The 15,476-nt window shown below is 41.0% G+C and overlaps 1 protein-coding gene across 14 annotated transcripts in view; it reads right to left on the bottom strand.

Moving 5' to 3' along the window:
- Nucleotides 1–754: 754 nt before the first annotated feature.
- The window catches only part of LOC118392710 (adhesion G protein-coupled receptor L3-like), a 324,261-nt gene continuing 309,539 nt past the window's right edge, over nt 755–15,476 (bottom strand). For 6 of the 14 annotated variants that reach the window (XM_052459521.1, XM_052459520.1, XM_052459527.1 and 3 more), the window contains 5 exons: nt 15,214–15,339; nt 13,429–13,525; nt 6,570–6,698; nt 5,042–5,059; nt 755–3,228 (listed from right to left, as the gene is read on the bottom strand). In XM_052459521.1, the coding sequence (XP_052315481.1) occupies nt 2,240–3,228; nt 5,042–5,059; nt 6,570–6,698; nt 13,429–13,525; nt 15,214–15,339 (1,359 nt within the window). In that variant the 3' untranslated portion in view covers nt 755–2,239. Of the gene's footprint in view, nt 3,229–5,007; nt 5,060–6,569; nt 6,699–13,428; nt 13,526–15,213; nt 15,340–15,476 lie in introns of all 14 variants that reach the window. The other 8 variants (XM_052459529.1, XM_052459530.1, XM_052459533.1 and 5 more) reach the window with 5 other exon arrangements.

Genomic DNA, 15,476 nt, shown 5'->3' with positions numbered 1-15,476 from the left:
CAACAGCCTACACAGCATGGAGCATATTTTATGTACAGTACAACACTGGCATGACATTCACTGTTCCAATCCAATGGCTCTTCACTATAAGCATCTTTGACACACAGTACATGTAGCTACAGCTTGCACAACATTTTATGACGCATGTCATGTCATATTGGGTCATTACCACCATCAAATAGCTGACCTTGGTCCTGTCATCAAGCATGGGAAAAGTTAAAACATCTGGAAAAGAGAAAAATGTTCAAGGGACAGTTCACCCAAATTTGAAAATGACATTGGTTTCCTTAGCCTATAAGAAGTCTATGGACAAGGTAAGACATCTATGCTGTTATTATTATTTTTTTTACATGGCCACTATAACTGCAGCAGTCTCCATACCCATTCAGTTGAGAAAGTCAATCATTTTGAAAAAAAAAAAAAAAAACATGGTCATGACAGATACTCAAGTAATAATCAATGCAAATGTTAATACAACAAAAAAAAAATGAATGATTGCTTACCCGCCTGTCTTCATAGCTCATGTCAGGGTAAACTGATGGATGTGTACTCTCTTGTTCACCCACTTGTTATCCTCCATGTTCAGAGTAAATATTATACCAGCAGTGACACATTTGCATGTATTGTGTTCACGAAATAGCTATTGAAACAGAGCTCATACAACACCTTTATATGCAAGGCCTTGCTTTGCCTTTTGGAGTGATAGCAATGTAAAAACCCAGAGAAAAACACAACCTTTGTGATAACTATGTGGTGAATCTTAATCAGTCATTTATTTGTTGGCAAACAAGTTTCACTTTTACAACAAATATTAGTTACGAGGTCATTCAACTTGGAAACCAATACAAAAATGAATAAATAAAAAAAAAGCCATAACCATAACTCACAATAAAAATGAATCTGTGCTACTGAATTCTTTACCTCCATTTTTCACTTTATTTTGTAGTTTGAACTAATAAATAAATAATCTTTTTCCCTTGAGGAAGAAAAGAAAATACATTTCCAGTTGTTTTTCTCACTAGAAACGTTCACTCTTCAAAAAAGTAAATTTGCCGAGTGCTTATTGATATTCAACGTGCTCTTTCTCTCCAGTCTCTTATAACTGATGCAGGCCAACTCATGGCTAACTTTTCAGACACTTGTAATTGTGTTCCTTCTATGGTGTGTGTGAACCATCATTCTCTTTGTATCTACACAGTGAAGAAATAATCAAACTGTGAACTAAAAATGGCTTGGAAAACATTGGTGGTTTACATTGCTGGAGAGAGAAAAATCATTTATGGTAAGTGTTGTGTTCTGTGATTTTTTGGGGGGGGTGTTATTTCGTTTTGTTGCATTGTTTTGTCGTTTCTTGAAAAAAAATGCTCATACTGGTGTCAAGACCAGCACAACAGAAAGGAAATGCTCCTAACCAACTACATTTACAGAGACAAAGGGTTGGGTGGAACAAAAATCATACTATTATGTGCAACGCTAGTATCTGTACATTTACATAGAAATATCTCATAATTCTGTTATTTGTTTTTTTTTCTCTCCCTCTTTCTCGACAATTGTTATTGTTACAGCAAAAGAAGGGGAAAAAATTAAAGGAAAAAAATGCTGTAAAGCACATGGGATTTAAAGAGGTCCTTCATGATATTGTTCAAAATCAGTTTAGTCGAACTTGCAGGAACACTTCAGCAAAAAGTGTGCTGCAATATCACTAGAGAGGAAGAAAACCCCTTAAAAAGCCATTATGGATACAGAAGTATAATAAAATAGTCTTTCTTGATTTGAACTCTACACATCTACTAGTAGCAGAATGTTTTTTGTGGCTGTTTGTAGTTCCCTTGGACTGTCAAATCGCATTTCAGAGCACGAGATTCCACCGTCCCGAGTGCTCATCTCCCCTCACACTAAGGGGAAAACATCAATCCACACAGGGTTCGGGCATCTCAACCAAAAAAAAAGAAAAGTGAAATGCACATCAATAGACTTCTCCAACATCCAACCCTGACTAGATGTATTATCCACAAAACATAACAGTTTCAATATTCTATCTGCGGTCAGTACTGGGACAGGCATCAGTTTCGATTACAGTCTTCGGGACACAGAGTAAAAAAAAAAGGCTACCACTGCCGACAATTGATCAGCACAAAGGGAACGCGTAGGGCGAAGTGGGGGGGTGGGTCAGAAAAGAAGGGGAACCACAGCGAGAAGGGATTGGGGCGGATGGGTCAGGGGAGTTGGTTTTGTAGGCCTATAGGCTGGTGACCAGGTGCGAGGGCTCCTGGGGGGACTCTTCAGGGGACAGATCCTCCTTATTGGGGGGCACGATGAACCCATCACTGCTGCCCCTCCCTAGTTGGTAGTAGGAGTGCAGCTGGTTGCGTGAGCCCAGGTTAGGCATGCTCTTGTAGTAGACATCGTCCTGGCTGGCCTCGGGGCTCTTGCCCCCTTCCGGGTGGCCCTCTCCGGCATCTTTATCGGCGAGGACGGCGGTAGTGGTGGTGGTGGTACCGGTGTCTGTGGTATCCGGTAGACCTGCCAGCACGGGCATGCTGGTGTAGAGGGAGTCCCTGGGATGGTGCAGGTGGTGGGGGTGGTGGCTGGGGGAAGTGGGCTCCACATCCAGGGTATGCTCGTTGGTGAGCAGGGGGAAGAAACTCTCGCTGTTCTCCTGCGGGATCCGCCGGCGGGACGAGGACGAGGTGGTGGTGGCCGAGGAGAAGGCTGGGTGGTGGTGGTGGGGGAGCGGAGGCTGATGTGGCGGGCCCTGGTTGTGGAGGTGGTTATGATGGAGGTTGTCTACGGGTGGCAGCAATGGGGGTCTCTGGGGCAGAAGGGGGGCGTTGGACTCTTCCCGAATCAACTCCAGGCCCAGACCCTCATCATGGAGGTGCGGAGGGAAGGAAGAATGCTCATCCAAGTCCAACGCCACATTCATCCCCATCCCCCCCAGGCCAACATCCTTGCCTCCGTTGCTCATGTTGTTCACCAGCTTGTTCATGAGGTTGCGGTTTTGCTCGGCAGAGCGGTCGTGGTTGTTCAGGTAGGAGGGGATGTAGTTAGACGTCAGCTCTTTCAGGATCTTCTTCTCCAGCGTAGTCTCCTTGTGGTTGTAGCCCCGGTCGATGATCTGGACGCAGTCGCTCATGTAGTCGGCGCTGGCAATGCTGTAGCCGTGGTTACCATTCAGTGGTAGAGTATCCATGACACTTGTATCCCGGGCATTGTTCAGGATTCCCTCTGGAGAGAAGAGAGGGATAGAGGGGAGAAGCTCATATGAGAGGGATGGAAGTAGCGGTTGCTCATTAGAATGGCCAAATGTCATCCGCTTGGACGTGTTCACACACACATTAAGCCCGGCAAAACTCTGCTTTCTTTTAAATGTGAGGCGCAACCTTCAGGGTGGCACACAGATTGTGCTATTTAGTTGAACCGTTTCACTATAACTTTGTGTTGGGTATATATGGTATGTCTACAAATGGCAGGATTCTCTAAATGGTTTAACATAGTCAGTCGATTCTAGATACACTTACCTTTTTACACACACACAAAACACAAATTCAGAGTAAAATGATATATTCAAATCGTACTTGTAATGCAATTACATTTCTGTCATGATTCTATATGTTCGGCTTGTGTTGTAGTTGGGAATAACTTTGTCCAAAGATGAGAACACTTATACATGTGTGACAATCGACAACATGTAAAGCTTTATGCACATACACTCAACGACAACAAACCACAGCCATGCATTTCATTTTAAGAGCGAGATACACAACCTACATCTCTGGACCCCAGTCATATAGGCCCCGATTTAAAAGGTTCACTCAGCAATATGCCATAATCATCTAGTGCGGGGCAACTTCCTGCAAATCAACAAAAACGGCATTTAAATCCGCCACAATGTGGGCAATGGAGATGGTGCAAATTGGGAAGAGCCAATAGTAGCAGTCTTGATAGATTTGACTGTGGTTGTTGAGATCTGTAAGCATGATGTCATACTGCTGAGTCTACCTTTCAGAAAGCGGCATCTTAAATTTAGTCGGCTATGGAATAACATAGAAAGACATAGAAAGAAAGTCCATGGTAAACTTACAGACTATGCAATGATAAATATACTGTAGACCACAGAGCAGGGTTTCCCAAATGTGGTCCTGGGGACCCAAATGGGTGCACATTTGAGCTTTTTGCCCTTAGCACTACACAGCAAATAATAACTCATCACCAAGCTTTGATTATTTCAACCAGCTGTGGAGTGCTAGGGCAAAACAACAAAACGTGCTGCCCTCAGGCGCCCCCAGGACCGCGTTTGGGAAACACTGCCATAGAGGGTAAACTTGACAATTATACATTAGGAAAGGACTTTCTGTTCTCTCATGCAGAGAAAGTTATGGATTCCCGATTGTAAAAATGTTTACGGAGATGTCAACATTCAGCCAGCCTCACACAAGGTCATCAGGATAGTTTAAATGTGTCTAAAGATAAGCCTCTTCCTCTACCTTTTTCTTTGCAGTTCAAATATTCATGTACAACGTAAAACTATGCTGGTGATGACCGAGTTCCAAGATTGGCCGACATCTGAGATGAATCCGATATCTGAGGACCATGAGCACGTCGGCTACTTTGGCCAATTTAATCTTAAATTATGGGATTACAATTATGTCAACCATAAGTGACAATGACATCTTATGAAATCAAATGGATGCACCTTGGGCTGGTCATTTTGAAGAGCATATTAAGATCTTTCAAGGCATCTCCTTTGTGAATATAGTTGACGGATATTCTCCAGAAGAGGTTAATCATTTCGGAGGAACGCCTGACACTTTGAACAGTTCATTGAACATTGTTCAATGAACAATAGTATTCACACATGAATTTAGATTGACTCGCACATTTCTATTTTGTCAGAGGAAGACCTGTGTTTTTGAAATTGGATTTCTACTTCCAAATAAGATGACTGTATTCGCATTCCCCTTCGTCAGCATAGAGTGAAAAGAAAGTAAAGCTAAGGTCAATTACATTTGGTAAGCAATGTTTAGTTTGACTCCCATACTTGTCTCTCTGTAGGGCACTTTTAGGGACAGCATGAGGAAGAGGAAAGACAAAAAGAAAAAAACACAAGTAAGCATAACAGTGACAGGTAGAAGAGACGTGCACACAGGGTTGATGATGCTTCCAGAAATGACCTCCCGTGTGTCATGTCACCATGGATACTTGGTAAACCTTTCTAAGAAACTATGATCACAGTATATTCAAAGGGGGGAATGAGTTTACATATATGATGCATTAATCTCGCTATAACATGTTAGTGATCTCCATTGCCAACAAACACTTGAGCACATGCCCCTATCACTCGTAGATGTGTTTTGCATAGACCTTTGCATAGACGTTGTAGTGGCAGTTAAGATCAAACCAAACCAAGGATTACAGTTTCTGTTCTCTTGGCCCATAGACTACTTCCCAGGTGAGCAACCACCTGACCACAAGTTGGAAAATCCTAAATGTCCCCTTTAACTTTACAGCTCAGGTGTTAAAAAAAAAATCACACCTACATGTATTTCCTGTGGTAACATTTGGGCAAAACCGTTATATTCAACTGACATGCACCAAGTCACGATAGACTTGTAGAATGTGTAAGATATGAGCAAGATTTTAACAAATGGATTAGTTCACATGCATCACTTTATTGATATTGTCATAATGATCCAGTGAGTACTATGTGAGTACCACGGTATGTAGTACTATTGAGTACTACTGTATGTAGTACTATTGAGTACTATTTTGGATTGGTTATACTCATTCATACAGTATAGTCTCTGCTGGAGTTACCGATCTGATTAAATAAAATTGAGTCCCATTTTCAGATGTGACACATTTGAAGTACTTTTAATATAATGGGCAGCAAGAATGTATTGTCTTGTCGTAGCGCCTTGATGTTGTTTTTTTGTTGGTTGTACAAACAGACTTTGAGGCACATAAGTACCAATGCAATACTGGCCATTTACATCATTGAGAATGTTCAGTCGGATTATATATAGAGTCATAAACATTCCAACATTATAACATCATGTTGTCTTATTGGAACGGGGCCCAGAGGCAGAACAGTTATGTTGTTTATACTAGTTCATCAGTAGCTCAACTTTGTATTTTTCATATTAGAATCATAGATTGGGAGGACTAACAGAAAGCTCATTTAACCAACTACCAGCAACACTTAGAAGTTAACAGACATAGGAATGTAGACGCACAGGACAACAGTGCAGCAAAACCTTAACAAGTGACTGGTGGTGTGTTCGGCTCCCAATAGGCGCACCGACGTCCCTTCCCAATTGTTTTGTGTTTGTCGCACCATTTCCCCACACTGAATTATGCATGCAGGCACATGAATAAGTTTGGAGTGTGACAAAATGATCCCCAAATGGGAAGCCACCATACACCCCCTCCCACCAAAAGCATCCAGCGGGGGGAGAAAAAAAAAACAAGAAAAGGTGATAAAGCATTTTTGTTGTTGTAGCAAACAAGTAAGCTCTAGCGACATTCTAGCGACATTTTTTGAAGGAATGAAAAGAAGGCTGGCACACCTTGCGTGTTGTACATGCCCACTGACGGGTTGTTATAGACGGCCGAATCCCCGAGCAATGTGTTATAGGGATTGTTAGTGCCATGGGGACGGAGGAGAGCGTTAGTTATAAGATGGTTAGCCATAGCCCCTGGAGCAGCCAGATAGAGACAGAGGGAGGGAGAGAGAGATGAGACATAGAGGGAGAAAGAAAAAAGAGAGACATGTCAGTCAGGCAGATGCAGCCGAGGCAATGGCAGCAATAAACATTCACACGATCATTAGGGCGAGTTGATAAACAGTTGGGCTACAGACGTGGCAAAGCTTGAAACAGGCTGACATGACCATGGTTTATCAAGACGGCAGCAGTGAGGTAGGTCATTAATGGGTTTTTTCTTTTTTCTTAATGGGATAAATGGACATTTAGCATTGTTAGCTTTGGTGTGCTCACATTCAAGACAGGATCAGCTGAGTGTGCAACAGTACAGTACGTTTAAGCATAGACCCATTCAAAGACATGACACTTCAGTAACGGACCTGAACACAACATGATCAAATCACCACCGTTGACAGATTAAGACATGTTAATACAAAAGTAGACCAGGTTTTTCTACTTTACTCTAATTTGATTTGAATACGCTATGAAAGCTTTTGGCAGGTGCCATTTCAAGGTTACTGTATTACGTTGTGTAAATGTTCTAGATCTCCCATGCATTTTGTCCAGTGAAATTCTTTGCATTCAACTTTCCCGCAAAGAAACGCCCTTAAATGAAACATCCTCATGGATGGTAGGCCCAGTTACAACGCTCATTGTAAGTCCCTTCGCACTATACCGGGCTCTTTATGCTTGACTGCCTTTGAACATAACCAGAGGTTTCTGATTCTATTTGTCCAAATGTCACCCCTGGACTATGTGGCAGTGACTGATGTCTTGGTTTGTGTGACTAATCTGCTCCCAGATCAATTCTAAACAAACTTTTTGACTTTGAGCAATGTAACTAAGTGTAGCTAGACAATAAGAATATTTGTATGAAGGAGCAGGAGGTACTGTAGTTTGGATGTGGGTTGGATTCTGCACAGCCGTTAGTGAGGAACATCTGACTGACTTTTTTTTTTTTTTTTTTGGGGGGTTGCTTCATTTTGTGAAATATTGAGAGTTACGGTATCCAGTTGCGAACATATCTGCAATAAGCTACTGTTTATATGTTATGTTCGCAAACGCCTAAGAGTTTTCTCTCTTCAGATTCAGAGCACATATCCAGATCCTAACATGTGCTCTGTGACATGCCCGATTCGACTGTGCAGTCTACCAATACCAGAGTGCGTAAATATCTTCGGAAAACATCTTTCATCTGAGGTGGAAATGCACGCCAATTAGTTCTGCCGACGCAGTATCCTACACTGTTCTCTTGCAGTGCTCTGAATCTGTCAGAGTGAGGAAGAGAGAGAGAGAGAGAGAGAGAGAGAGAGAGAGAGAGAGAGAGAGAGAGAGAGAGAGAGAGAGAGAGAGAGAGAGAGGGAAAGAAAGAAAGCAGGGGAGATAAACCACTTCTCTAACGACATATGACTCTCGTTCTTTGACAAACAGTTTCGAGGAACGACTGTCTCAATTACACATCTGAAAACGAACCGCAACCAACTCTGAATGGAGAGGTATACGTAGGACTTAAGGAAATGGCAGGAGTTGGATGATGTATGACTAATTATGATAGCTAACGTTGAGGATTGAGCACAGCTCTGTTATGCATCCTGTACTAAGTGCATCACGCACTGCGCTAATGATGACATGTTGGGAATGGGCTAACACTTACAGTATGTGTTATGTGTTGTATGCTAATTGGCCAGCAAGGGCATGATGGGAATGATACGGAGGAGATATATCGGTGCTATTGTCTTACCACATTTATTAATGACTAGAACTATAATCTACATCAGGTTCCTGCTGGGTTTTTTCTACTCCTCTGAGCGTACAGGGAACAAAAAGAGCCGACATCATAATTGCCTGAAAGACAACCTTAAGCTTAAAACACATCTTTAAGTCCAGTTGAATATCAGTTATCCAGTTGAATAACTTCACGAAGATAGTTTCAACAGGCAATCTTTCTATGAATGCATCATTGCCAGAGTATCTTCAACTCCAACACTATCTATCCCAGTGGTCATTTCAATTAAAATGGTAAAAATGGAACAAATAAAAATCTTCTTAGCAAAGAGCAATTTCTCAAGCAAGAATTTTTCCTGGCCTGTCTGGGAGTGGTCTGAGTAGGGAGGGGAACACTAAAAACTAGCTGTTATTGGCAGAAAGGTTTGGAACTGTCTTTCTTATTGATCTGTAACTAATTTACCGCCTGGTGCATCCCACCAAATCAGGCTAAAATTTCAGACGGTCTCAGACAAAAAGGGCATGATCATCATTTTCACAATTTCACAATTGTATTTTTTATTCTGAGCGGTAGAGCTTGGTCTGCATTTTGACTGTGATCTCGGCAGAGAAAAGGTTGGTGACCATGTTGATGCAACGAAGCAAAATCCTGATTTCCTCAAGCAAATTCCTTTTTTAGACATAATTTACATATGTTGTTTGATGTGTCAATTAACATGGACGTTTCCATTAGGTTATTGCTTCTGTTTGATATAATGACTATGTGCTCCTTTCTTGTTGCTGTTGGTTCTCTAATTACGAAGCCTTCCAAAAATACCAGCCTCTTTTGATATGATAAACAGCTCCTCCCCACCCCCAGGCTGCTCGCCCACTTGTGTCTGTGTTTGATAAATTGGACCATTTCCAAACCGTACCGATTGTGTAGCAATAATCGTGAATGTGGGGATAAATTAAACATGTGAGGCTATCAAGATGATTGCACGCTTCCCTCTCGAGAGGAGAGAAGTATGGAGTCAGCTGCAGTTATGTAGAGACTATGAGGCGGGGTACTGAATACCGATTCAAAAAGGACTAGCAGGGAGAGAGGCATGCTCATACACATCATTCCATAATAACATTGCTGAGAAGAGCAAGGGGGAGGTGGGATTCTATTCCCATCTGTTTGTGATGCTTTTGACGCTTCAGAAAATGATGCGTTATCCTGTGCCAGACGGAAAATGCATCCGGGCAGACTTTGTGTTTATTCGAACACTTCATACATCAGACCCGATGCGTTTCAACGCCTCGAGCGAAAACGTGTTAATTAATTTACTCCTCTCTTCCTGGTCTTCATGATAGATCTATGGCAGTGTCTTCTGGGCCTGTCCACCCCACCACGCCCCAACCCTTTCTTTCTCTCTCTCTCTCTCTCTCTCTCGCTCTCTACCCCTCCCTCCCTCCGCTAAAAGCAAATGTCTTAGGATGACGCTCGTTGCGGAGTGCCTAATTATTGAGACGGCCACACTTCCTTTCGCCGTCTAACATCAATCCGTCATCATAACTGGGCATTAGTGTCTGAGGGCAAGGGAGCGACGAGCAGATTTAGAGAGTGAGGTAGCGACATGGACTCAACCCCTCCATCAAGGGACCCCGCGACTGGAGAAGAGTCATCCCTGAGAGATGTCAGGGTGGTGGCATCATCATCTAGTGCAGATAGGATCTAGGAACCTATGATAGATGAGCACTTGACAAGTTATTCATTTGGACAGCCATCCAATATGCTATGATGTATTTCTTTATTCATTAAAAGGAGATCATTTTCACAATATTGGGAGATAAGCCTTTGTTGATGGTTTTATATATATATATATATATATATATTTAGGTGACAATTGTGTAAAATAAAGCAATTACTATTACTTTTCTGGTTTCAAACTAGTTTGGTTGACAGTTCTCATGAAGATGTGTAGAACATTAACAAACATGCTCTTGTCTAACTGTTTGTTCGGTTAGGCAAATTACATTATGCTTTAAGCATTTCATATTGACATTTACTTTGGTTCTAGGTTCCATCAGGTGCAAAATTGACCCTTTTCAAATTAATTAAAAGTGTTGTCTTAATTTAATAAATTAACAAAAACTTTGACTGCATTGTCATATTTAAAAGCTTAGCTGTTTTACAAAAGTCAAGGTCATTTAGGAAGGTGTTGAGTGTCTTTCGAGGGCCTTTTATATTTCAAGTAGAAATTGTGCAAAAATATTGGATTTTAAAAGCCCTTTAATATACAGTGACTTGCCAAAGTATCCCCCCCTGGCATTTTTCCTATTTTGTTGCCTTACAACCTGGAATTAAAATAGGTTTTTGGGGGATTTGTATATTTTGATTTACACAACATGACTACCACTTTGAAGATGGGAAATATGTTTTATTGTGAAACAAACAAGATAAAAGACAAAAAAACAGGTGAACCTCCATCCCAGGCTCAAATCTCTAGAAGACAAACAGGTTTCCCTCAAGCATTTCCCTGTATTTAGCACCATCCAGCATCCCTTCAATTCTGACCAGTTTCCCAGTCCCTGCCGATGAAAAACATTCCCACAGCATGATGCTGCCACCACCATGCTTCACTGTGGTGAAGATGTTTTCGGGGTGATGAGAGGTGTTGGGTTTGTGCCAGACATAGCATTTTCCTTGATGACGAACACCAAACGTGTTTGCTTATTTTTTCTTTAAGCACTGGCCTTTTTCTGGCCACTTTTCCGTAAAGCCCAGCTCTGTGGAGTGTACAGCTTAAAGTGGTCCTATGGGCAGATACTCCAATCACCGCTGTGGAGCTTTTTACAGCTCCTTCAGGGTTATCTTTGGTCTCTTTGTTGCCTTTCTGATTAATGCCCTCCTTACCTGGTCTGTGAGTTTTGGTGGGGGCGTTCGTCTCTTGGCAGGTTTCTTGTGGTACCATATTCTTTATATTTTTTAATAATGGATTTAATGGTGCTCTGTGGGATTTTCAAAGTTTTGGATATTGTTTTATAACCCAGCCCTGATTTGTACTTCCCCAAAACCTTGTCCCTGACCTGTTTGGAGAGTTCCTTGGTCTTCATTGTGCCGCTTGCTTGGTGGTGCCCCTTGCTGGGGCCTTTCAGAACAGGTGTATATATACTGAGATCATGTGGCAGATCATGTGACACTCAGATTGCACACAGGAGGACTTTATTTATGTAAAGTAATTATGTGACTTCTGAAGGTAATTGGTGGCACCAGATTTTATTTAGGGGCTTCATGGCAAAGGGGGTGAATACATATGCACGCACCACTTTTCAGTTTTTTATAATTTAAAAAATATTTTTCCATTTCACTTCAGCAATTTGGAATTGTGTATGTCCATAATTGTGTATGTCCATAACATGAAATCCAAATAAAAATCATTTTAAATTACAGGAAAAACGCCAAAGGGGGTGAATACTTCTGTAAGGCACTGTAGACCACATGGACTATTCTATAAATCAGATAAATAAAAATAAAAACTGAATGAAAACATACTAAAGAGCCAAAATGCAGCATCTTCTGTGACTTCTAGAAAGATTTTAACCAACTTAACCTCAAAATGTCTCCAAGTTTTCACCATCATTGTAAAGTCATTTCTGAAGAGTATCATTTATTTCATGTTATTATTGATTCATTTTAAGGTAAAAAAAACAACAACAACCTGTCCCTCATTTGAAGGTTACGTGAATTTAACTTATTTTAATATGGTGAGACTACTCTTAAAAAAACACACACAAAAACCAGTCAAATCAGCGTCAAACCAGGTGAGTTGGTTTTACTCTTTTCTGACATTTTCTGGTGTTTTGTGAAGGAAAAGTGAGCGGGTCGAGCATAACACGTTAACCCTGTTATCCATAGGTAGACAGGCTAGAAATGTTTTAATAAATATTTTTTTGGGGGGTGAAGCTTGCATACAATTGTCCCTACCTGTTGCACACAAGCAGCGTCCATTGCCCATGTCACAAGGGGGTTTATGACTGATTTAAAATGAAATCGTCAACACGGTCAGTCCTGTTACGCTCAATCCTGTTACTTTATTTGGAATTGAATAGGCACTTACTATAGTCCTTTTTTTATTTAACTTCTTGAGATGGTGTATTTTATTAAGTTGAACATGTCTATGACATATGTAAAAAATGTGTGTAGTTACACTACTCAAAAAGGTACCTAATTGGTGGAATGACCCAGCTACTAATTTTATAAAGTGATTCATAATTATTTTAGAAACAACATGACCCCTTATATATATAGTACAGGTCAAAGGTTTGGACACACCAACTGGTTTGTTCTTAGTGGGACTATCCAGGTGACAACCTCATAAAGCTGGTTGAGAGAACACCAAGAGTGCACAAAGCCGTCATCAAGGAAAAGGATGGCTATTTAAAGAATCGAAAATCTAAAATATATTTTGATTTGTTTAACACTTTTTTGGTTACTACATGCTTCCATATGTTATTTCATAGTTTTGATGTCTTCAGTATTATTTTACAATGTAGAAAATAGTCCAAATAAAAATAAAGAAAAACCCTGGAATGTGTAGGTGTGTCCAAACTTTTGACTGGTACTGTACATATAAATATGAGAAGGTGAGTTGGAGACAAAAACTTTTGTTCTGTGCACAAAACACAAAGTGGACCACCTTTTGTCGAGCAACCATGCCACGATCAAGTGTGAAAACCACCCACACTATGCTGACTTGATGGATAGCATATTTCACTGTCAGGACACTGGATGAGCATTTTGTCCCAGCACTAACACACCTGATTCAGACAATCACGGTCCAGACAGAAGACCATTATTCGTCAATCCAGACAAAAGAAAACGGCGTCTTTGTGCTTTGGCAGAACAAAAGCCGGCATATGCAATTCCTCCCTTCTTCCTTGACATCACACAAACCTGAAAACCTAAAAGTGAGGCTGGTGGGTTGCAGGGCCTTCAAGCATGCGTGGTGACTAACGGACTAATTATTATTACCTCGGTTCAACGACGCTGAGCTGTTGATGTCGCCGGTTATGAAAGATGACTCCGACTGTTTCCTGACTGTGTCGTTCCACATCCGACGGATCCGGCTCTGCAGAGGGGGAACAACACAACTAACACATCAGTGGGGTTTTGTAACGGTAATGTGAATCAGCGCTCAAAGACTAGATGGCCTCCAGTTAGAAAGTACAGCGCCTTTAGAAAGTCACATTTTGTGTCGTTGGATTTCATTGGCATTTTATGTCAACGATCTACACAACATACTCAAAGTAATGTCCAAGTGGAAGAAAAATTATCTTTATAAAAAAAAAGATGAAAAATAAAACACTAATATAACTTGATTAGATAAGTATTCCTTTTTATTCTTCTTTTCAATGTGTCATTTAGGTCATTATTGTCGAGTCAATACAATGTTGTTGATCCATCCTCAGTTCTCCCATCACAGCCATTAAACTCTATAGCTGTTTTAAAATCCCCAATGGTCTCATGGTAAAATCCCTGAACAGTTTCCTTCCTGCTCAGTTCAGAAGGATGACTCCATATTTGATGTGTCTGGGTGGTTTAATACATCATCCATAGCATAATTATTAACTAGACTATGCTTAAAGATATAGTCAATGTCAGATGTGTTATTGTTACCCATCTACCAATCAATGCCCTTCTTTGTGAGGCTTACGAAAAGCTCCCTGGTCTTTGTAGTTGAATCTGTGCTTGAAATTCAATTATTGACTGATGGGGGACAGAGAAGAAAAAAAATGTCAACCCCTATTATTTCAGTGAGTCCATGTAACTTATTATGTGATTTGCTAAGCCAAATGTTACTTCTGAACTAATTTAGGCTTGCCTAAACCAAGGGGGTGAATACTTATGCAACAACTAAATTGTAGAAATTGTAGTTGTACAACAACAAAAAACTACTGACATTATGGACTATTTTGTGTAGATCAATGACAAAAAGCTACAACGATATCTATTTCAACTTTAAAAACGCAACAAAATGTGAAAGAAGTTCAACGTGTACACTTTCTATAGGCACTGTTTTGGGTGGGCGAAGCATTGTTCACTGGCCATATAAACACACACGTCACTCTATCCAAATCTCACTTTCACGCCTTCCAACTTTTATTTTCGAGAGAGAGAACCCTACCATTGTAAGCACCCAGAGCACACCTGTTTACGATGTACTTTGCTAATTACACGTTAATTTAAAAGTCTCAGAGTTGCCGATAAATTACAGCGTGTTTACGAGCGCTTCCATTCACACGTGGTTCACAGGGACAGAAATAGGGGTAGTGGTAGGTTGTCAATGTGCTGCTGTATGTAATTCAAGGGTTAGGGATGCTGAAATCAGTTTTCATCGTGACAGGGGCTGATGGTGTACTGTTGACTATTTGTACTGTGTACTGTTAACTATTACGTAACAATGTACTATTTGATCAAGTAAATACAAATAACATAATAAAATGAATTCTCTGGTCTACACCAGGAGGTAGAATCAAGAAACAAATACATATCAGATACGCTTGGGGCGGCAGGGTAGGTTAGAGCGTTGGACTAGTGACCGGAAGTTTGCAAGTTCAAACCCCCGAGCTGACAAGGTACAAATCTGTCGTTCTGCCCCTGAACAGGCAGTTAACCCACTGTTCCTAGGCCGTCATTGAAAATAAGAATTTGTTCTTAACTGACTTGCCTGGTTAAATAAAGGTAAAATAAATAAAATAAAAAAATCAACAGAATACACTGACAGCTGAAAGAGTTGAGAAGAAAGGCGCCACCTACCTGTGACCCTGTGGAATAGCGCCCTGGTGGGCGGGAGGCTGAGCTCTTCCCAGAGCCAATGGAACTCTCCACACTCTTGCCACTGCAGCAGTGGGTACGCAGACACTTTCCGTACTCCTTACGCACCTGTGAACCACACACATTCCCATTCAGATGTAGTTAAATAACTACAATACTTTTGATTGTGAGATTGTGAGTTAACAACTTCACTTCTTTATGATGGTACGGGCAGTGAAATTAGCCTGCTCCCCATCTGAAAGTGC

This window comes from Oncorhynchus keta, chromosome 13, assembly GCF_023373465.1.
Source record: "Oncorhynchus keta strain PuntledgeMale-10-30-2019 chromosome 13, Oket_V2, whole genome shotgun sequence".
NCBI classification, from domain to species: Eukaryota; Metazoa; Chordata; class Actinopteri; order Salmoniformes; family Salmonidae; genus Oncorhynchus; species Oncorhynchus keta.
The sequence above is the reverse complement of the archived record's forward strand: the minus strand, read 5'-3'. Positions and strand labels throughout refer to the sequence as shown.